The 23881-nt window shown below is 43.4% G+C and overlaps 2 protein-coding genes across 2 annotated transcripts in view; one reads left to right on the forward strand and one right to left on the reverse strand.

Moving 5' to 3' along the window:
• Nucleotides 1-238: 238 nt before the first annotated feature.
• On the reverse strand, nt 239-8124 carry PXMP2 (peroxisomal membrane protein 2). Its single transcript, XM_048513637.1, has 5 exons — nt 7883-8124; nt 4453-4569; nt 3469-3631; nt 2133-2252; nt 239-763 (listed from the first exon to the last, which is right to left on the reverse strand). The coding sequence occupies exons 1-5, from the start codon at nt 8029-8031 to the stop codon at nt 695-697; spliced, it is 618 nt and encodes a 205-aa protein (XP_048369594.1). The 5' UTR covers nt 8032-8124; the 3' UTR covers nt 239-694.
• Nucleotides 8125-8614: 490 nt separating this feature from the next.
• POLE (DNA polymerase epsilon, catalytic subunit) overlaps nt 8615-23881 on the forward strand; it is a 54006-nt gene continuing 38739 nt past the window's right edge. Inside the window, exons 1-11 of the mRNA XM_048514808.1 lie at nt 8615-8745; nt 12947-13082; nt 14134-14214; nt 15255-15299; nt 16302-16394; nt 17348-17502; nt 18333-18474; nt 19494-19574; nt 20048-20155; nt 21489-21599; nt 21881-21966. Of these exons, the coding sequence (XP_048370765.1) occupies nt 8669-8745; nt 12947-13082; nt 14134-14214; nt 15255-15299; nt 16302-16394; nt 17348-17502; nt 18333-18474; nt 19494-19574; nt 20048-20155; nt 21489-21599; nt 21881-21966 (1115 nt within the window). The 5' untranslated portion in view covers nt 8615-8668. The remainder of the gene's footprint in view (nt 8746-12946; nt 13083-14133; nt 14215-15254; nt 15300-16301; nt 16395-17347; nt 17503-18332; nt 18475-19493; nt 19575-20047; nt 20156-21488; nt 21600-21880; nt 21967-23881) is intronic.

Genomic DNA, 23881 nt, shown 5'->3' on the forward strand with positions numbered 1-23881 from the left:
GCAATTACATACAATTCAGTTTTGGTACAGAACTTTGAAAAATCATCCGAAACAGAGTTTCTCGCTTCTAAGCAAGCTGTCTTCGGTGGATTTAGATAGGTGTAACTCTGTTTAGGATTGCACTGTTAAACCTATTTTTGAGAGCTGAGTACGAACAGCCTTGTTTTTAATTGAATCCTGCACTCTAGGGAAATAAGATACCATGGGTCCAAGCTGAAATCAGGCATTTTGTTTACCATTTAAAAGATTTTTTAAAATTTTATTTCTTTTTAGTGTTCAAAATCTTTTTTTTAAAGGCTTGAGTGGTTTTCCCCACTCCCAGGACACAGTTTCACCAGTTTTATTAAGCACCATTTTTTAAAAGTGTTATTGCCTTTTGTTGTCTCAGCTAAAAAATTAGAAACAACATTAAAATAAATGAAAAAACATTTAGAGCAGAGTTACGTGTGATTGTTGGGACAATAAACATGGTGAGAATCCTAACTCAAAAGGAGCTTGCCCTTTCACCAGGCTCCAGAAAGTGTGTGAAGAAAGCAGCGGCTTGGATCACAACGGGTAGAAAATAGTCACAGAACTCCTTGAGTGCAGCAGCAACCGTTCCTTGCAGGGCAGATCCATCTTTCCTCCTCCCACCAAGTGCAAAGGTCGGGTTTCTCCACCAGGGGGGGACTGCTGGCCCCAAACTCGCACACAGTCACTTCTTGACAGAGGCCAGATAGGCGAACCAGAAGAGGGCCACCAGGTTCCCAAACAGCACTCGGAACTGAAGTGAGAAGAAAACCAAGGGCAGAAAGGGGGGGAACTTAGCTTGCTGACAAAGTAGTTCATTCAGGGTTATTCCAAATCAACTGTCCCCAATGACTCAAGCAGGGATGGAGGCCCAGGAGACTCTGGGTCGCTTTGGTAGCAGGAAAGGCCTAGGTTCAATTCTCCACATGGCCACAACACACCTTTGGCAAATGGTTAGGTCTCACTGTCTGTTACCATCTGTAAAGTGTGAACCACTCGTGTTCACCAAAGAATCATAGGAAGAACACAGATGAAGACTAGAAATCAGGGGGGGGGGTTAATAACCACCCAGTTCTTCCATAAAAAGATGGGCTAACTCACCTGAGATTTTTTTAGATTATTAAAAAAAAGATACTCTGGCATGTATCGTTCCCAGGCAGTTCCTCTGAGGGAAAGGCACTTTTGTTTGCAGAAGAGACAACAGCAATTAAAGCCAGTTCACTTATATTGCAGACACACACACCCTTTGGTCCCTACACAGTTCCTGTGGGTTCACTGACCCCCAGAAACAAAATTTCAAGGACGGAGGGGACTCAGTGGGCTGCAGAAGAAGAGAGAGTGGGAAGGCCCCATTCTGCAAGGTCTGTGGACTGATGCATATACCTAATGGAAATGGTGCAGTAATGGGAATTAGGACAGAAGTATAAAATTTTGAACGGATAGAATTTTCACCTCTCTTTCTTCCCCTCTCATAAGAACAGAACTCACATTAACCCCAAGACATTTTTTTTTCAGAATGGCCAATTTCTTCCATAACCTAAGAAGCACAGAGTATAGTAATGATGAGAAGACTCTCACTTCATGGAAGAGTGGCCCATCAACAGTTCTTAACCATGAAACTTAAAAGGAACCTTCATGTAAAAAGGCAGTATACCCCTGACAACAGATATGCTGACAACAAGCTATGATAGGGCAGCGGCAGCTGCATTCATGCTCTGATCCTGAGCCCCCAGAGGTCGCCTCTGCTTGAAACAGAATGCTGGACACAATATATTTGGTCTGATTTAGCCAAGCTCATGTTACTGTAACTGTGGGGTGATGGGGAAAAAACTAACACGACTTTACAGCTGGAGGAGACCCCCATGGGCAACTTGGCAGTGGCCAGGGCCAAGCTGCAACCCCCCCCCCCCCCACCACCACCACCACCCATTTCTGTTACCCTGTCTTCAAAGGCAGAAATAAGAGTGCTGATTTAAAGGCCAAATTCACACATGCAGTTGGCACAGGAGCTGCTTCGACGCCATACTGCTAGAAAGCACATGAGAATTAAACATGCCGCATGGGGAAGGAACACATTCCAATCTGATCTCTAGGCTACAAAACGGGAAGAAAAGAACACTCACCTGCACAGGAACATATTTGACATTAATAAACTGGATTGGTGTCCACATTTTCCAGTTCATTTTCAGGGCCCGCCAATAACCAGAATTTATCCTCTTCGTGAAAGCTGAAGTGTCTTTCCCCTGAAAAACAAGCATGGCATCAGCTGACCACACCACTCCCTCCCCCACCCTGAGAGCCCTTTAAGCAAATAACAGAGCCCCCTCCCCAATTAAGTGCTTCCATGTTTATTATTTTATTTTACTGCAGCAATTGGGTTCCAACAATCCTTTCTTACTTTCCTATTTCTAAAGGGGGCTTGACACCTACACATTCAGCTCTTAAAACAGCCTGGTCTCAAAGAAGAAGAAGTTTGGATTTATACCTTCCACCCTTTTTCTCCTGTAAGGAACCTCAAAGGGGCTTACAAACTCCATTCTCTTCCTCTCCCCACACCTTGAGAGGTAGGTGGGGCTGACAAAGGTCTGAGAGGACTGTGACTAGTCCAAGGTCACCCGGCAGGAATGTGCAAAAGTGGGGAAACAAATCTTGTTCACCAGATAAGGTTCTGCTGCTCAGGTGAAGGAGTGGGGAATCAAACCTGGTTCTTCAGATTAGTGTTTACCTGCTTTTTACTGCTGCACCACGCTGGTTCTACAAGCACTGTTGTTAAGAGTGCCACTTGTGGCACATCTCTGCCACCTCCCACTTGAAAAAGGGGTGGGCATCAGGTTAAGCTCAGGAGATTTCAGTTGCTGATCCCCTTATATTAAAGTGATGACTACAAGACATATGGATTTTGTACCGGTACTTGAAATCCATCCATTCTGACACACAATGTCTGGAAACCTAGAATTTTGTTGGGTATAAGATATAGGGATGGGGATGGGGAAATCATATCCAACTTTTTGTTTATCTATCACCCAACGGGTACAGCATGAGCTTCTCACTAAGTTCCTCAACACCTGGGCATAATTTACAAGCACTTGTATAGCTATACTCAATGCCAGCAACTTCAGAAAATGTGAGAGCTGACCTTGAAAGATCAGACACCAAAGACAGTATTTTATGAGGTTGCCTGGCATGATCACAAACATATTACACTCAGCAGAACCTATCTGCAGACTCAAGAGTGATCACTGAGTAGCATGCAGGCACACATTTTGAATCAGCCCCCAGTGAACAGCCTTGCTAATTTCTCTGAAAAGTGCTGGGCCCAGGCTATGCAAAGCAATACTGGAGAGCTCCAAGGGTGCCAGAATCAAGTGGGGGCTTGCCTGTATGAGCTATGGTCACCAAAGGATAAACCACTGCATGTGAACCAGTCCTATTGCCACAAGCTAAAAGGCCAGAACTTACCTCCAGCAGGTTCATGACAAAGAAAAAGAGCAAAAGGAAGGCTGGGGCAACAATGACCCGGTCTAGAAAGAGTCTCTTGACTGTGGAAAAAGGCACATCTGGTGGAAACAGCTGGTCCAAGTACAGGTAGAAGTAGTGGCTCAGTGGCCCTGTGAACAAGAACCTGGCAAACCAAGGACAGAAAAGTCTGCACATCTTTTCATACTGACCTAGTAGCAAATTAACATGTTCACTTTGAGCCTGGCTGCTAGTGTAACAGAAACACCTACATTTCTCTGAAGGTGACTGGTTGAGCTGCCATGATGTCATGAAATATTTGCCAACATTCTGGCAGCTCAGGATTAAATTGCAAGGAATGGAAGCAGTGCAGATTCTGTGAGGAAAGTGAGAGGTCAATACAAGTGTGTGTGTGGGGGGGGGGGGGGAATTTACCAAAGAGCAAGAGGCAAAGAAGGGGTGGTATACTATTGGCTTGAATGGGGGAACAGAGGCATCCACAGCAGGTCAAGAGGACAAGGGCTGGGAAGGTGTGAAAGAAGACCCACAGGTGGAGAGGCAGAAGAAAAAGCTACAAAATAGGAAGTCCGCAGATTGAACTGATAGTTAAAAACCAGAGGCAGAACTTTCTGGCAGAACTGCTCAAAACAGACCTCAATGCAAAGGGATGGGGAAAGAAGATCACAGACAGACAGGAATGGTTGTATGATTTTGGTAGACAGAGAATAGAAGGGAAAGGTGCCCGAGAGGCTGGCACCTGGAGGGGTGTCTCAGGTAACCAAAGGGCAGCAAGTGAAGGAGAAGGTCACATACAGATGTGAATTAGCCAGGTTTTATTGCAGGGAGTAGCAGCAGTTGCCTGTTCCCCAAAGCCAGCCACAGATACGCCCATTAGATCCTGATAAGATTTTGGCAGAAGCTTTTGCAATCAGCAGTCTGCTCACATCTTCCAAGGTGCAGCCTTTTCCTTGCCACCCACTCACTTACCCATAGATGGCAAATCTCAAAGGCTCGCCCAAGTCAAAACTTTTCGAAGGGTCTTTCTTTTTCCGACTCTGCTCGATGATCTGAGACAGCAGGCTCCCGAGAGCTGACAGAAGGGCACTACAGAGAAAGAAGTTGAGAGGAGATCAGTGTCTGGGGCCAAAACCGAAAAGGCCATGTAAGCATCCTATTCTAGTGCTCAGTCCCAGCCACAGAAAGCCGTAAAAATGCATCATATGAAAACAGAGGAGCATAGCACAGATATAAAGTAGATGTTTTGCATTCAGAAGATCCCAGTATTGCAGGAATCTTCAAGACTGCAAGCAACATGATCAAAAAAGATCTCCACTCCTGCAGAGCCACTGCCAGTTAGAAGACACAGCAGTGGGCTAGATGGAGCTCACTCTGCGAGGCATTAACTATAAAGTTACATTGCTCAGTTATAGGTCAGGAAACAAGACAAACAATAGTAATGCTTAGGCTCATCCTCAGCTCGAAGAGGATTATTCATACTTATTTTAATTACAAATAAAAACTTGGCTGTTGCCAGTTACATTATAGTTATTACTATTTAGCAGGTAAACAATTTTTTTCAAATCCAAACAACACGGTTTTTTGTCTAGTACTGGTAAAAGTAAGTTATTTCTTAAAGATACAAAACTAGAACAATAAAACAAGGTGTGGCCCAGTGTCTCAACAGCATTCAAACTGCAAGCACAGATTCTGTCCTGAAATTGGATTTTTAACCCTTGCAGTATGCCAGTGTGGGTAAAAGCCCGTCTAGTGTGGGTAAAAGCCCGTCACTGGCAAGGCTCAGATAGCTGAAGTAAATACTTAGCCATACAGCCAATTTCAGGAACAATTCCAAAGTGCAAAGGAGAACAGAACTTTCTAGCTTCACCAGTCAACCTCTGGTATTCTTGATCTGCACCTCCTCCCACAGGTTTACTCCCATTTCTGTCTTAAGAAAGCAGAAAGTGAAGCAATTTCTTCATGTGCAAGAAACCACAGCAGAGCCAAAATGCCTCAAACTCCCACAGAGGAAAGATTAAGAGATCACATCTCAAGACAGTAGTGCATCACAGGTACCTGTCAAGCACAGGTATTGCATTTGGAAGCATCTCCTAGGAACAAGCTTCTGCTTGTGGGAAAAATTAAGGAGCTATACCTGCTAATACTTAAGACACACTTTGCAATAACCAGAGATATTGCTAACATTTTGCTTCCAAATGTGTATCATTTCAAAACGCCATGGATCCACCCCTTTAGGGGTAAAAGCAAGTAGTCAGGCTAGAGAAGAAGAGCTGATTATGCTAGGGCAGTGACACCTAGATCTCAGGTGGCTGAGGTACTTATAGAGCACAGTGATCACTGGCTAGCCACCATAATTTCTTTTGGACTCTGAACCCTGATTGGTAAAACATTGGAAGACAGCTTGCCCGATCAACTTGAATACTTACGAAAAATCCCAGTTATCTCACTTTTGCTGAAGTTAATTATTTATCAATTCAAATCTATGAAATCTGTGGTAAAAGCCAGCTTTCAAAGTTCCAAGAACAATTCTCTTTGCAACAAATCCAGACTCATGTTTTTGAAGAAACTTGCTTTCAACTAAATAGGCTGCTAACCATAAGGCTATAACTCCCCACCCCACATGCTTAGGTTGGAAGTAAATCCCATTCAGCTTGGTGGGACTTACTTGTTAGTAAACATGAACACATGAATCAGACCTGAGGTTCATCAAGGTCAATACTGGCTTCTCAGACTGGCAACAGCTCTCCAAGGTCTTAGATAAAGATATTTCACATCATCTGATCCCCTTGGATATGCCAGGGACTGAACCTGGGTCTTTCTGCATATCAAACAGATGCTCTACCACTGAGCCATAGTACCTGCTTTAACATAATACAGCACCTGATCCACCCAACATGCTTCAGAGTCAGGCTGTTGGGACAATTCCATGTAGAAGAAGGAGAGTTTGGATTTATACCCCTCTTTTCTCTCCTGCAAGGGATCTCAAAGTGGCTTACAAACTCCTTTCCCTTCCTTTCCCCACTGCAGACACATTGTCAAGTAGGTGGGGCTGAGAGAGTTCCGAGAGGACTGTGATTAGCCCAAGGTCACCTAGCAGGCTTCAAGTGTAGGAGTGGAGGAAAAAAACTTGCTTCACCATATTAGAGTGCACAGCTCATGCAGAGGAGTGGGGAAACACCGCTCTTAACCACTGCACCACACTAGCTAATTTTACTAAATCCTCCTGAATTCAGCATAGCAAATCAGGTGTGGAACTGGGTGAGAGGAAGACCTCAAGACTTTAATCTTATGCACACTTTTTGGGGACTAAGCCCCACTGAATACAGCAGAACTCCCTTCTGAATAAATATGCTTAAGTTCAAACTGCAAATTTTACTTAGAGCTGCAGCATTACTTTTCCAAGAAATTAAATCCCTTGGAATTAAATGGGTCTTATTACTGAGTAAACCTGCTTGCGATCAGGCTATATATGTTTTGTATAAATTAAGACTGTTATGTATATTTATCTAGGAGTAAGCCCCATTGAATACAACAGGACTTTTCTCAAATACATAAGCTTACAATTGAACTATTTAATAATAAATTAAGCCCTGTTGAAAGTGTGGGTTTCATTGAGGCTTTCATGACAGTAAACCTACATAGGATAACTGGAATTTATTATTGTTTTCTGTTGATTGAAACTGCCCAATGGCCTGAATAACTTCATTGGACTTTACAGTGCACTAGGTTGATGCTGCAGGGTGGGACACCCAATGGAAGATGCCCATTTTGTGACAGCACACAAAAGATAGGAAAGTTGCTGTCACAGAGAATCAGACACCGCATTTCTCAACACAACGGAGACAGGAACTCAACATAAATCACCGATGGAGAAGGAGGGGGAAAGGAAAACACCGGTTAAGTATTGTCGAAGGCTTTCACAGCCGGATTCAACTGGTTGTTGTGGATTTTACGGGCTGTGTGGCCAGGGTCTGGTAGATCTTGTTCCCAATGTTTCACCTGCATCTGTGACTGGCATCTTCAGAGGTGTATCACAGAGAGAAGTCTGTTATACACTGTGTCCAGCCTTCTCTTATAACAGACTTCTCTCTGTGATACACCTCTGAAGATGCCAGTCACAGATGCAGGCGAAACATTAGGAACAAGATCTACCAGACCCTGGCCACACAGCCCGGAAAACCCACAACAACCAGCTGGTTAAGTAAATTTAGGAAATAAAGCCCATAGCGTCCAGCGAGCCTTGTTCCCACCAAAGCGTATATAACTATTGCAACTTTGGGATTCAATCAGGACATGGCTGCATGCTTACTCGGAAGTAAGTCCCACTGAGTTCAACCAGGCTTACTGCCGGACAAGTAGTAAACTCAAAACTGTGGCCCCGGGTAAGGTTCACACGCACCTGGACACGGCTTTAGTGAGCACCGGGTAGAGGCGCAGAAGGATCAAGTAACGCGCAAGCAACTTCTGCGGCAGTGGCCCCGATTCGAGTTTGGAATGCACCGGAGACATCGCACAGAACAGAGTGGAAGGAGCGCAGCCACTGAGCATGCGCTCAACTTCCTTATACCCAAAGGTCTTTTTCTTCAGGTCCCTTCGGACGACTCCGCATCACCCCAGAGTGACATCTACCCACAATATTAGCCAATCAGGAAAAGGGAAGTGGAATACACTGGATAAGGGGGCGGGGCAAGAGAAAGAGGCAAATCCATGTTGAGAAAACGAGAACACTTTCCCCAATGAGGGGCGGAGCTATGGTGTTTGTGGGCGGGGTGGATAGTAGGGGCGGACACCTTACCACCCATTGGCTCTAATGAGGAGAACGAGAAGAGATTGATTTTGTCATTGAAACCTATTGGCCAATAAGAATGTTGCAGGCGTTCATACAAAAAAGCAAGGTAAATAAAGATATTGGCGAGCAAAAACTGTCGGGCCATGCCTGCAAGCACTTGAGGTGATAAGGGATACGGAAGGGGGCGGTGACTTTTATTCCGATTGGATGGGAAACGGAAAGGCGGCCCCAGAAACCGAGTCGTGATTGGCGATAATACATAAAAACTATCTTAGTTTGACAGGCCTGTTCGTACGTCATGGTTAATCACGCGAGACTTCCTGTACGTCTCGCGAGGATTCCTCCAGCGCGCGAAACTCTGAGCGGTCCCGAAGCAGCGGGCAGGTCTTGGCTGCGATGGCTCAGAGGAAGGGCGGCTGGCGGCGCCGCCAGGGGGAGGCCCCCAGGGAAGATGCCGACGAAGAGACACCGCGGTGAGAGGAACGGGAGGGATGAATGGGCACGGCCGTGCATGTGCAGAGTCTTAGCCCGCACCTGAGGCTGTCAAACATTCTTGAAGTCAGCCAGTATTTCTTGGTCCCTGAGCATGTGTGAAGTATTTGCCCCGCCTCAGTTCTGGGGACCTTGTCCTTGCTGGAGCCCATCATGGTTCATCAGTCAATACGTCAAGTACTGTCCTTGTGTCAAGTACTGTCCTTTATTTATACCCCACTTTCTCCAGTGGAGACCAAAGAGGCTTATGCATCCTCCACTCTGCCATTTTGTCCTCACAGCAACCCTGTGAGATAGGTTAGGCTAAGAATGGCCCAGGTCATATTGCAAATTCCGTATCAGAGTAGAAATCCAAACCTGTGCTTCCCAAATCCTAGTTGTTTGTTTGCTTTATTTGTACCCTGCATTTCTCCTCAGCAGGGACCCAAGACAGCTTATATCATTCTCCTATCTTCCATTTTGTTCTCACAACAACCCTGTGAGGTGGGTTAGGATGAGATAGGGACTACTCCAAGGTCACCCCGAGAGCTTCCATGGCACCACTGGGGATTTGAATCTAGGTCTCCGTATACTAGTCCAGCATTCTTAATCACTAGTCACACTAGTTTTCTAACCACTAAACCACACTTGCTTTTATGTGCCAAGTGGCATTTTCCTTGCTTCTTCATTTACTATTTTGGCACTATGAATGAAATAGGGAGTCAGCATAAGCACTGGTGGCTGTGTTGCCATTTCTAGTCTAAAAAGTGTGCTAATGTGAATCCAGCCCAATTTCCAGGCTGAGCTGCATTGAATCCTTTATCAGAAAAAGGTGAGCAAAAACTGGTAAAGTAAATCAACATTGTGCCTATGCTTACTGCAGCCAATTTTTTTTCTTCATGTGCTAAAGGAAATGCTCCACCCAATTTAAAAGATTCTACAAGTTTATGAGGAGCACTGACAATTCAGATACGCCAAAAGGAGTAGAAAATGTCATGGAGAGAAATGATGCAAAATGATAGGCTGGAGAATTAGTGAACTCAAGCAATCAAAATTGTATCAGGCACTGAAAATACCAGTACCTAATACCAGAAGCCTCCCACGTTACCAAGGATGTAGGTAAGGGGGGGGGGGTTCTTGGGTTCAACCCCCCCCTTCCGCATTCATGACTGAAGCTCCGCCCCTCCGTTTATGGGTTTTTAAAACATTTTTAGGGTTTTTTTTGTTTTTGGCCTGAAGGGGGTGCATTGTTTGGGCTAGCAGCACCAAACTTTCAGGGGTTGTTTGGGGGACTCTCCTGATGATATACCTGGGTTTGGTGAGGTTTGGTTAAGGGGATTCAAAGTTATGGACTCCCAAATGGGGTGCCCCCATCCTCCATTGTTTCCAATGGGAGCTAATAGAAAATGGGGCTACATCTTTGAGGGTTCATAACTTTGGACACCCTGAACCAAACTTCACCAAACCTGGGATGTATTTTCAGGAGAGTCTCTTATTAATACCACCCAGGTTTTGTGAAGTTTTGTCCAGGGGGTCCAAAGCTATGGACTTCCAAAGGGGATGCCCCCATCCCCCATTGTTTCCAATGGGAGCTAATGGAGATGGGGGCTACACCTTTGAGGGTCCATAACTTTGGGCCCCCTGAACCAAACTTCACCAAACCTGGGTGGTATCATTAGGAGAGTCTCCTAAAGATACCCTGAAAGTTTGGTTCTTCTAACTTAACAATTGCACCCCTGACAGCAGGCACCCCAAATTTCCCCAGATTCTCCTTTTAAATCTACCCCCTTCGGCATGGATTTAAAGGGAGAATCTGAGGTCCTCAGTTTAGAAGAAGAAGAAGAGTTTGGATTTATATCCTCCCTTTCTCTCCTGTAGGAGACTCAAAGGAGCTTACAATCTCCTTGACCTTCCTCCCTCACAACAAACACCCTGTGAAGTGGGTGGGGCTGAGAGAGCTCCGAAAAGCTGTGACTAGCCCAAGGTCACCCAGCTGGCGTGTGTGGGAGTGCACAGGCTAATCTGAATTCCCCAGATAAGCCGCCATAGCTCAAGTGGCAGAGCAGGGAATCAAACCCGGTTCCTCCAGATTAGAATGCACCTGCTCTTAACCACTATGCCACATTGGAAGTGATGCTGTTTCAGGGTGGGGGATAATCCACCGCAAAACAGCATCACTTTCAATGATGTTTAACTAGGGACCCCAGATTCTCCCTTTAAGGTGAATTTAAAAGGAGAATTTGGGTAGTGTAAACACCATTGAAAGTGATGCTGTTTGGGGGTGGATTCCAGCATCACAGCGGCTGCCCGGGGGGCGGGGGCGCAAAACTCAGATTTTGCACTGGGCTCCATTTTCCCTCTATGCCTCTGCCCAGAGAGGAGGGCAGAAGGAGCTGCCGGCTGGAAACCCAGCTGGTGGGGGACAGGGGAGTCTGCCGTCCCCAGCCTCAGACAGCTGCTTTTATAAGCGCTAGGCCAGGGGCGGGGCTTGTGGAGGCATGGCCAGGCCCTAGGGCCACACTCCCACCCCGAACCCTCCCGGAAAAAATCTATACCTACGTCCCTGCTCATTACCCTACTAGTCCAAAAAGCCACACACTGTGCAAGTTACTGCACTCAAGAGGGGAGGTAGAACTAAATATAGCAGACTACCCATGCAGGTTTAGTTAGATATCTAATTCCCAAGACTGTGGTCTAAGTGTCTAGACAGGAAATTATGTGGTGATGTTGTGACTGAGGGACACTTGAATGTCTGCTCAAATTATTTAGGGAAGGATTCTGGCATCAGTAATATGACAGACTGTCAGGCTCAAAAACGAAGGATTATTTTCTTTTGAGGCTTGGAAAGTTGAGGAGAATGACAGGAGTACCTGACTGATCAAAGAATATGTCATCCCAGATCCTGGGGAAACTTCCAAATACAATAAAATAAGGAAGTTATCTAGATTGGGAAGAAATATGTTTGGGGCAGGCTTAGGTAGAGAAGTACATTCAGGTATTTCCAGTTGGAATATAGATTTGAAAAAGATAATTTATTTCCCGATATATCAGGGTGTTCAGGTGGTATCTTGGATTTTCTGGGATAGAAGTAAATAGGTCCTGACAAATCCTAGAAATATTCATGAGTAACCAGAAATGTTGGGATCCAGCATTTTAAGAACCTCAAGACTATTTTTATTGAATTGTGCTGTGTGTGTCAGTGTCTTCTTGCCAGGGCTTGGTATCAGTGTCAAGGTTGGCTTGGCTTAGATTCTGTGCTTTGAAATTAGATCTATGGGTCTTGTAAGGTGAAACATTGTTTTCTTTGCTCAAGTGGTTTTGCATTAGATTCTTGGGCTCCATTGGATTGGATTCTCCAATGTGACATTTCTTGGGCTTGGAATAGTGTTCCCTGTTGAAAGGGGTTAGCTGGGAAGATTCTCTGAATTGACATTGGTTGTATTAGGCTGCTGCATTGTCCTGTACTTCCAATGGGATTTGCTGGTTCTGGATTGGGCATTTGGGTGGCTTTTGGCCAGCTGTTGCTTAGCTAGCTTTTGACTGTTTGCCCTGGAGAAAGTTTGAAATTTGCTTCATAGAAAACAATGATAGATGGCTGGGGGCATCTGGTTCATGGGCCAAAAAATTGGACATCTTGGTCCGATTAACTTGAAACGTAGGGATTATTTAGTGAATAGGCACCACCAACATCATTGCAATTTTGATGCTATTAACTTTTTAAAAAGCCTCTCCAGTCCTCTGGAAAGATTCTTCATAAAGAATAATGGAGCCAAATTATATCAAAAACGCGGGGTGGGGGTGGGTGGGTAGAGGAAATGGATCCAAATACCAAGCTGGTCCTTGTGACCCAAATAACAGAGCATACCAATGTTTTTTGGCTCCCTGATATCTGAATCTGAAAAATACCAGGTTTTTTTTCATGATTCACATCCTTAGTCTTGTGCTGATGAGTGAAATGTAAATGTGACTTTGGAAGGTAATTCTAAATAATCCAGTTTCAATCAGTCAGAGGGAAGAAACTTTTGGTGGGAAATGATCAGAACCTTTTCCTTGGCAGCATGCGTTTTCCCAGCTTTTCTGACTTCCGTGAAATGATTGTATACACTAGCTACAGCTGGGGGGGTTTTTTGGTGTTTACTGTCTCCATTGTTGTTGTGATTTTGCCAGTGGGGCACTGATGTTTCTTCCATTCTCTTGCCACAGTGATGACGGCTCCTCACTCTCTGCCCTGAGGCGCTTGGAGCGCAGCCAGTGGACAGACAAGATTGATGGACAGTTTGGGTTTGAAAGGATGAAGGAACCTGCCGAGAGAACAGGCTGGTTGATAAACATGCATCCAGTATGAACCTCTATTTTTCCTTTTCCTTTAATGTCTCCTCTGTGAAGTTTCACTGAAACTTTTTCTGCTGAATGCCGAATTGACTTTCTTCATGTGATTGCTGTGAAGGGGAAGCCAAAGAGTAGTTGCTGTTCCCACAAGCTAAGGCTGATTCTGCATGGGCTAAAAACAGCGGTGTGAAAACGGTGTGAAAACAGTATAAACCCTTTTACACTGTTTTAAACCCTTTTACACCATTTTCACACCGTTTTCACACTGCTGTTTTTGGCCCATGCGGAATCAGCCTAAGAGAACTAGCATCCAAACATGGGACATGACAGGAAAATAAGTTAATAAGAGTCATTTCACTGCAATAGCAGTACTTATATAGTTATGTATAACTGATGAATTAAGTTTAGCATTGGTTGTTGTGGGTTTTCCGGGCTGTGTGGCCATGATTTGGTAGATCTTGTTCCTAATGTTTTGTCTGCTTCTGTGGCCAGCACCTTCAGAGGTGTATCACAGAGAGAAGTGTGTTACACACTGTGTCCAGTGTGTAGGAACAAGATCTACCAGACTACGGCCACACGGCCTGGAAAACCCACAACAACCAGTTGAATCCGGCCGTGAAAGCCTTCGACAATATTTCCTTGAAAAAGTGTGATTCTGAAAATCACTATTCAGTGTGGTTGACTGAAGAAAGACCTTACCTATGAGTGATCCCAGTAGAAGAAAACATATTTTGTGAAGAAGTAGGACTTCCTCAGGTCAATAACTGTTAGTTATGCCTGTCTTCACCTGGAAGGAATGTTGTGATGATATCACAAGCTTCTGAGGCAAAAGTCTCTAAAAGGGCATTACTTAAGATTAATGGAGAGCATTTGATGTGGGCACTGTCCACAACCCAAGACCCCATAACAGGTGTACCGGGGGTGGGGGGGGGGGAACCCTCTGTGTTCAAGAGTCTATTAATCTTTCTTCTCTTATGTTGGTTCTCAGAGAAATATAGTGATGGATCTTTGGGGACAGGAGAGTAATAAAACTGTTTCATTGGCTGAATGCTCTGTTTCAGACAGAAATTTTGGATGAAGATAAGCGCTTGGTCAGTGCTGTGGATTATTATTTCATCCAGGAGGATGGGAGCAGGTTTAAGGTGAGTAACTGTTTAAGAAGGAGAATGGGGCAAGTGAAATGTATGCCTTTTAAAGAACTTGCTGAATTTTTTAGAAGGAACACTCTGAAGAAATGTGTAACTGATGGCGTACTTAGTGAATATCTAATTCTATCATCACATGTAAATCTAGATGGCAGTAGTTTGCAAATTATTTTCCCGTGGAGCCTGCCATTCCTCAGAAGCCTGTATTGGGCTTGGCAAGAAAAAGAGGGAGGCTGGCGCTCTGAAAGTGATGTTGGATGCATCCCTCTGCCTAAGCGTATAGCAAAAAAAGAAGAGGAGGGATTATGAATTTCCAGCTAAAAGTCATTTTTCTCCCATAGGGGAATGCTGAAACAAATTATCTCATCATGTCATTTATTGCTGTGAAAAGGAGCCATAAAATTTCAGTGTAGCCATAGCCCGGCAATTATTACTAGCCTTCTGTTGCCGTGTATAATTGTAGGTAATGTATTCTAGGATGCAACTCCATGTGGGCTGGAGGCAGAGAGCAACAGGTCTGAGCAAAGCCTCATATCTTTATTAAACAGAGAGAATCCAAGAATTTTGCCTAGCATGTCTTTGGTAAACATGCTGAAGGGTTCTTTGGGATCCATTCATAAGTAAAGAAAAGGCTTCCTGAAGGCTCCAAAATTTTCTCATGAGGCTTAAATGATGATGTTGAAGAAAAGAGGTTTCCAAGAAGATTTGTCATCTAGGCTTTTATGAATGTGTGCCTTCTAAATTAGTTACCTGGTATCTGTGTGGGATTAATTCTGCCTTTCTTCTCTTTAGCAATTAGGTGGTGTTCTCTGATCAATTAGGTTTTTGTCTGTTCCATGAAAAACTGAGGAGAATGAGAAGAGCAGCTGTTTCACACCTTTCTTTCATTCATGGAGGAGCAAACAGTGTTTTAACAGATCTTTAAAAGATGGATGTTGTAAAGCTGATGAAAAATGAGGGGAAATGTCCTTCTGGTTGATGATGTTCTTGTAGTTCAGTGTGTGTAAATGTGGTTCACAATCTTTGCTGTCTTCCAGGTGGCATTACCCTATAGGCCATACTTCTATATTGCAACTCGAAAGGTTGGTATGAACTTTTTGCCCCACATCTTACAGGGAGGATATTTATGTTTCTTTCCATGTGTATGCATGCACATCAGGCTCAGAGGTTCTAATCTAATGCGCAGGATCCTGCATTGTCATAGTGTTCCAGTGGGCCATGGGAAGTACAGCTCCTTGGAAACATATCAGAAATTCCTCCTCTTGAAAGTCAGTCAGGCTGAACTATGAAAGGCTGCTCACCCACTGCTGCCAGACTTGCCTTTATGGTGTTTTAAATACAGGAGACATTAGGTGCATTCTAAGTTTTACTTTCAATGAGCAAGATGAAGTCCACTAGGTATGACTAGTGATGCACATGATGATGCTGCAATCTAGAAAGTGCCCCACAAGCTTCTGCAATAGATACAAGAGACAATGTTCCTGTGAATTTGGACAAATAGAAACAATAGAACATGTGTTTCTCCAATGTCAATGTTATAAAAATATACATACTAGTTTTATTTCACCACTGCTGTACAGATTTTCAGGTCACACAAGACAGTTTCGTACTTCCTTGCTGCTTACAGATACCAATCGTAGTATAAGATGTAGTGTTGCCAGGTTTTGAGTATAAGAACTTTGAATGCAGGATGGTCTGTCCTGAGTCAGGCTCAATGATACAGTGATTTGATAGTTACAGTCTTTTAATTGTCGGTTTCATTGTTCCCTTATGCCTACCCCCTTTTTCTTTTTTAAGCTTTTTCTTTTCTTTTAACATTTATGTTCCTGTACCTTTCCTGAGTTCCCTTTTTTAATTCAGCAGATTATTTTAGATATATATATATATATTTGTTTAATATATCTTATTTTTAATTGGTTGTATTTTATCTATCTTGTGTTGGACTATGACTGTGAAAAAAACTGACTGAATGATGGGTTCTGCAGCACATTTGTGGAAAGTTTCAGGGGATAAAAACTTGGAAAGCTCTTGTTCTCCTGGGCAAAACTATGCCTAGCTCCTCTAATGGACAGTTGTCTTTCTAGGGTTGTGACCGAGAAGTGTCATCCTTCCTTTCCAAGAAGTTCCAAGGGAAAATAGCAAAACTTGACACTGTACCCAGAGAGGATCTTGACTTGGTAAGAAACACTTTCAGTGGTTTTGCTGGAAGATGCTGGGATAGTTGCTCGGTGTAGGGAGCTGGAGGGATGATTCAGGCAGCCAATGGCCTGTAGCATCCAGTATCTTAACATAAGGCCCACAGAACTCTCCCAGGAACTGTTATTGTTTTGTTTCTTCCTAACTTGCATCAGTCACTGCTTGTGGTTAGGGATCAGTAGTGCATTAGAAGACCACATGCTTGGCATGGTTGTTTTTTTCCTTTCTCCTGACTAAATTGGTATAAGACTTCTGTTCTGGTTTTTGTTGTTTCTGAGCCCAAGACAGTTTAAAACACTCTGCCAAAAGATAGCTGACAGCTGAAAATATATTTACAACTATATAAGTGCAAGCAAAATTGGATCTTAATCTCAAATCAGTTATACAAAATGGTCTCTGACATAGTTATTCTTCCATAGGAAGCAGCCAGATACATTAAGGCCCACTACACATAGAACGCCCACTAGACGAAGAGCCCACTACCTCAGGGCTCTTCGGGGGCTCTTCAGTGCACAGTGGGCTTGCAGAGGGATCTCCTCACATTTTCTGTTTACATGCAAGGAGCCATTATCTGCCTACCCCAAAGCTAGCTTGCTGGTCTCAATGGACTGCTGCAGCTTTTCCTGGTTCTCTTAACGCAGGGGTAGGGAACCTGCGGCTCTCCAGATGTTCAGGAACTGCAATTCCCATCAGCCTCTGTCAGCATGGCCAATTGGCCATGCTGGTAGGGGCTGATGGGAATTGTAGTTCCTGAACATCTGGAGAGCCGCAGGTTCCCTACCCCTGTCTTAACTCCACCCATCAACTCCTCTCGATGGCACAGATCTAATCATACCCATAATTGCAAGATAAAGGGCTAATTACTGTATTGCTTAATTCTTTTCTCCATCTCAGTGAATTCCTTTTCAGACTTCACAGCCTCTTTCTCTTGTAGCCAAATCATCTGGTTGGCCTGAAGCGAAACTACATCAAGCTGTCCTTCAATACAGTGGATGACCTAATAAAAGTGCGTAGAGAAATCTCACCTGCTGTGAAGAAGAACCAGGAACAGGATGTCGCAACAGATACCTACACCACCATGCTAGCCAGGTAGAGTAGCCTAAGATCTGGTCCTAGATCCTGGCAGAGTTCTGTTTGAACCGAGTTGTACCAAGCCTTCAGTATGGTAGACAGCTCTGTGGTCTGCACTTGAAGAGGTTGCATGGTCGCTACTGAGTTTTGGCTTTGTTATAAACAAGTCATCTATGTTGGGAAGGATTTTGCTTTTCTGGCATTTGCAGATATTGTCAGCTTTTTTCTCTTAATACAGCTGGTTGATAAATTGATGCTTGCTGGCTTTAATGTCTGTGCTTCTGCCTCGACTGATGTATCCTGTTAGGAGGCAGTGCTACTTGCCATGTTCTTGTGATGGATGGCTGCTGCCGTCCCCTTTGAGTTGCAGAGGCTTCTTCTGCTGGGGAGAGGACTTTCTCAGTTTTTGTCCAGCTTCTAGTGTCGTCCTCCCCTGAGTAAAGTGAAATTTTACAGTGAACCCAGTATTCTTTCTCTTGAGCCTCAAAGCCAAAGGATTCAGTTCATATATTACTATGGCAGCCTAAACACCATTTTCATTTGACTGCTTCTTAAGATGCACTGGTACAGATTGGATACAAGAAGCACATATATGGGAAAATAAATTGCCTGGCTTCTGTGACAGAAATGCTAAAACTTGCAAAGGCTCAGGCATGCCACCTAGAGTGTCTGGGTCCCTTGATTATGTTACAATAAAGGTATTCAGGTCCATCCCAAACTGAACCATCCTGGCAGACTTAATCCCTTTTAGACGAAGGCTGAGCCAGTTTAGACTGGATTAGAAATTCTTCATAGAAGTTCAGAGCCACGACCAGGTGCCTGATGGAGGTGGCCACTTCTTTGTGCAGTGCTTTGACTGGGAGCAAGCTGGCCAATGAAAAGGAGGGACCCTCTAAGAAGACTACAGACCAGATGGACAATATTGTTGACATGCGGGAGTATGATGTCCCCTACCATATCCGTCTGTCCATCGATCTGAAGATCCATGTGGTGAGTGAAGATTTGCTTCTGGGGAAGATATACTTCTCCTTGATTGCTAGAGACAGGATGTTAAGAAGTAGTTTCTAGAAATGTTCGGTCAACACAATGTTCTGTTTCTAAATCATTTTAAAAAGGAGGCAGTTACCTGCTCTGAAGGTACTCGGAACTGTACCTGAGACCTTGTGCATACAAAATGTGTACACTGGTCGTGCACATGCACTGTCAAGTCACAGCTGACTTATGGCAACCCTGTAGAGTTTTTAAGGCAAGAGGCGTTTAGAGGTGATTTGCCATTGTGTGCCTCTGCGTCACGACCCTGGTAGTCCTTGGAGGTTGCCTGTTGAAATTCTAACCCAGGCTGATCTTGCTTATCTTCTAAGATTTGACAAGCTCAGGCTATCCTGGTGCTATCCAGGTCTGAGCACACTGCTTCTTAGCTATTGACTTCTCCATACTATTCCTGCCTGTGAAAAGAACTACCATGATCGCTGGGAAGAATGCCCTGCTTGGAAACCATGGACCTTCTTTCTACCACACAGTAATTTTTGGCAGCAAAGCAGTGCTTCTGGCACTTCCTTCAGGAAACCCTCACTTCCACATTTTCCTTTCCCAACGGTAAGAAGCAGAAGCCGCTTTCTCTGCCCATAAGCATTCCTGCCTTTGGGTCATAGTTTGTTCCATTCACAGAAGCCCAACCATTTTCTCTTTTTTTTCTGTGCAAAGGTTAATCTGACTCTCTGAGAATTGTCCCTTTTGCTTCCTTTGTGTCTCTTACCCCATATTTGTCCTGTTCATTATGAGTTTTTGTTGAATTAATTTATAATTTTAAAACTACCCTTTATTGTTCAAACATTTTAATTTTTTTAATGTTTGCCACCTTGGGGAGCCTGATTGGGAGGAAAGGCAGCATAAAAATGTTTTAAACTAAAAATATGTCAGTCAAATTTCATAACATGATGACTGTATGGGGCGGAGCATAGTAAAACCCATCCCTCTGCAACTTCCCTGGTTCTCTCCTCCTCTGGCAGGCTCACTGGTACAACATCCGCTATCGTGGCAGCAGCTTTCCTCCTGAAATAACCCGCCGAGATGACCTGGTAGAGCGACCAGTGAGTATTTACGTTTTTATTTAATTTTGTTTTCTTCTTCATTTTTCATATTTGCTCATAGATTAAAACAAACCAAACATTAAAAATAATACATCCAAAATTAAGTTACAGGTTTTTAGGTAAGTATAAAGTAGTAGATAATAGTAGAGAAATGAATACAAATCCACATAGCTGATGACAGCTACTGGTAAATCGATGAAACCATGGAAGCCACATTTCATGCATAAAAGCCTTGGTGAGCTGAAGAAACTAATCTGGCGCCTGACTGCTAGAAGTGGTGGCCCCTCACAAATGAGTCTGATCAAAATATTATACAACTGGGGCCCCACCACTGAAAGGCCTTATTTTTTTTTTTTTTTGGCAAACTGCTGACTTCCTTATCTCTGAAGATGCCCAGAAAAGGGCCCTGAAGTCATTTGTAAGGAGGGTTGTTTCTATACTGATATTGATGTGAACATTTTGATTCCCACCAGGATCCTGTTGTTCTAGCTTTTGACATTGAGACAACTAAACTCCCTTTAAAGTTTCCTGATGCAGAAACCGACCAGATAATGATGATCTCCTACATGATTGATGGCCAGGTATGTGTACTTGCTTACTGGTCTAAAGCTTTATGTCGACAGCAGGGGTAGGGAACCTGCGGCTCTCCAGATGTTCAGGAACTACAATTCCCATCAGCCCCTACCAGCATGGCCAATTGGCCATGCTGACAGAGGCTGATGGGAATTGCAGTTCCTGAACATCTGGAGAGCCGCAGGTTCCCTATCCCTGGTCTACAGGTATGTTTATTTGGGTTTACTGCAATCCCCTAATTTCTCTGCTGTATGGTGGTAGAACATTCTCCTGCCACATGCTTGATTTATATACTAATACCACATCAAACTGTGAATCAACACAATGGGCCACCAACAAGAAAAGTGTGGAGCATCTCTAAATACTAAAACGATTTCAAATAGGTAGAAGAATATTTCATTGTAAATTACTGTTCCTAACAAATTCATTCACTGATAAATTTGTTATGTGTATTTTAAGGAAAGATTTCATCTATCTGCTGACAGGTAATCTCCCAACCTACTGGACCAATTGCTTTGAAATTTTCACACAACATCGCATTCGTGTGCGGCCAGGTTTCCATACTGTTTCCACACCTCCTGTTGTGTACACAGTACACACTGACACAGTTGTGATAAAAATTTTATTTCAGTAAAAACGTGTCTCACATTTCTTGTTTGTCTACTGTTCAGGAAATAAATACTCCTTCAGATAGGTAGCTTGTGCCTTCTCCAATGCTCATAACTGAACCCAATATTCCCTGCTACACTCATCATATAGCTCAAGATAGTTTATAGTCTAAAACAATTGCTACGGTCTTGGTTATGCAGTAACACAAAAGGGAAAAGAGGTGGAGGGAAAAGAGGGAAATAAGCAGATTCAGGTGCTTTTAACTTCTTCAGTCCATGCATTTGTAGGAAGATTAACAATGTAAAACTACTTAATTCCGGATCCTTTTCACTGTCTTATATCTCTAGTTGTTCATTGTTTTATATCAGCAGCAGTTCATGTCTGTAAGAGGAGGTATGTGTGTATCTATATGTACAGGTTCCAGAGTTCCTACTGCTGCTTATAGCGAACCTGTTCCTCAAAGTTCTGGAATGTTTGAATTTAACTAGCATATTCTTATTTGATATTGCTGGAGTTCAGTTTACTTGTTTCATGGAGCATCCATTCAGATTCTTGCTTGCAGCTGATGTTAAGAATGTCTCTTCCACAAGAATTGGGCTTTTCTGGTACTTCAGCGCCACTGGAAGGAAACACAAACCAGAGTTAATCTTTGAGTTGACTGGGGCACAAATTGCTTCCAAGAATATCTCATAAGCAGGCCATTCCAGTTCCTTTCTGCATTTTTCCTTCCAGGGTTACCTGATCACAAATAGGGAGATTGTTTCTGAGGACATTGAAGACTTTGAGTTTACTCCCAAACCAGAGTATGAGGGTCCCTTCTGTGTCTTTAATGAACCAGATGAGGTAAGTAGGTTTCTTTGAGGAAATGATGTGCTTTGGTACCTCCGATCCCTTTTTTCCCTGTGAGCCACTAACCAATGAAATGGAGTGGGAGGAGGGAGGAATTATTACATTGGATCGTGGATAACTGTGATTCCTGCAGGGCTGTGATGGGAAAGTATACATCTGACACTAAGGTTCCCTGACAGGAATGTTTCCAGGCATGAGAGAAGTAGACTAGGCATGTCATTCTCTCACAACATTGAACTGTAAATGTTTTTGACTGCTCTTCTTTTTAAAATCAGGCCCATCTTATTCAACGGTGGTTCGAGCATGTTCAAGAGACCAAACCCACCATTATGGTGACCTACAATGGAGACTTCTTTGACTGGTGAGAACTGGCTGAAGTCAGGTTTTGTACCTCATGAGCATTCAGCCTTTGGAAAGATTAAAGTTACATTTGTTTTTGCTTTAACTTGTGGTTTTCAAACAAACTACTAAGAATTGGAATGTAATATGGAGGATCCTCAATGAGAAAGTGAATAATGATCCACACGTCTCCTGGAAGAATCACTTGCCCACCCTGCACTGTGTAGTTGCAGGAGGCTTTTGTGTCTCTTCCAAGTCATGCTCTTAATTCAAGAATTCTGCACAATGCACAGACATGGGTGCCTGATAGTTTCTTGTGAGAGCAGTAAATGAGGAATGGACTCCCTTAAGGCAGGAAGTTTAAAAGCTACTGCTTTAGCTAGCTGAAGTTAATATTACAAGAACTTTCAGTGGTACAGAACCAGGCCATTATATTAGGATCAGAAACACCTCAGAAGACTTGAATGTGATCATGTCTGAGACAGCTCATACACAGAGGCGTAGCAAGAAGGAAAAGTGCCCGGTGCGTCCTCCGCCCAGAGGCGTAGCCAGGGAAAATGGAGCCTGGGACAAAATCAGAGTTTTGCGCCCCTCAGCCCATATGGTTGGCCACCCTCCCCCACCACGACCAAACAACATTTTTTTGCACCAGGTCATCTCAAAGTCACCATCACATTACATGCCCCAACACACAAATATAAACGCACCCAGTTCTCCCTAGTTTCAACAACATTGAAAGTCATGCTAATGCTTTCATTCATAAATTGTTCCCAAAATTATAAGAAAAAATAAATTAAATAAAAATAATGGGTTAGGGTTAGGGTTAAGAAAAGGGCAGGGGCTCTGGCTTGACTTTGTGTTATGTTGAGTTCTAGGGCGCAGTCCAAGAGTAGGGCTATGGTCAGTTTTAGGTTTCGGGTCTTTGTTACAATTTTGGGAACAATTCATGACTAAATAAATTGAATTAAAAATGTAAAATTAGGGTTAGGGTTAAGGAAAGGGCAGGGGCTCTGGCTTGCCTTTGTTTTATGTTGAGTTCTAGGGCGCAGTCCAAGAGTAGGGCTATGGTCAGTTTTAGGTTTCGAGTCTTTGTTACAATTTTGGGAACAATTCATGACTAAACAATTCATGACCCAGAGCCCCTAGAGGATGGGGCGGTATAAAAGTTTAATAAATAAATAAATAATAATAATAAATTAAATAAGAATTGAGAAATTAGGGTTAGGGTTAAGGAAAGGGGCTCTGGTTTGCCTTACTGTTATGTTGAATTCTATACCTGTTGTCGGACTTCAGCCTAGAACACAACATAAGGCCTAAGGGAAGCCCGAACTTCCCTGCTCTTGCTTTAACCCTAAACTGAACTTATTAATTTAATTTATTCAGTCACAAATTGTTCCCAAAATTGTAATAGAAACCCAAAACCTTAATTTGCCCTAGTGTTATGCTGAGTTTTTAGTTTTGGGGTTTTGTTACTATTTTGCGAACAATTTTTGACCGTGTAAATTAAATTAAATTAATAAATTAGAATTAAGGCAAGGGCTCTGACTTGCTTTAGTGTTACGCTGAGTTCTAGGGCGTAGTCTGAGAATTGGGCTATGGTCAGTTTTAGGTTTCAGGTTTTTGTTACATTTTTGGGAACAATTTTAGATTGAATAGATTAAATAAAGATAATAAGTTAGGGTTAATGCCAGAGGCATAGCTTGGGAAAATTGAGCCCGGGACAAAATCTGAATTTTGAGCCCCCACCCCATATGTGCTGCCACCCTCCCTCACCATGACCAAACAACATTTTTTGCACCAGGTCATCTCAAAGTCACCATCACATTATAGAATATGTCCCAACACACAAATCTGAACACACCCAGGGCTCCCCAGTTTAAACAACATTGAAAGTGATGCTGTTTCAGGGTAGATTCCCCACCCATCCCCCAAATAGC

The sequence above is a fragment of the Sphaerodactylus townsendi genome, linkage group LG13 (genome assembly GCF_021028975.2).
Source record: "Sphaerodactylus townsendi isolate TG3544 linkage group LG13, MPM_Stown_v2.3, whole genome shotgun sequence".
NCBI lineage: Eukaryota > Metazoa > Chordata > Lepidosauria > Squamata > Sphaerodactylidae > Sphaerodactylus > Sphaerodactylus townsendi.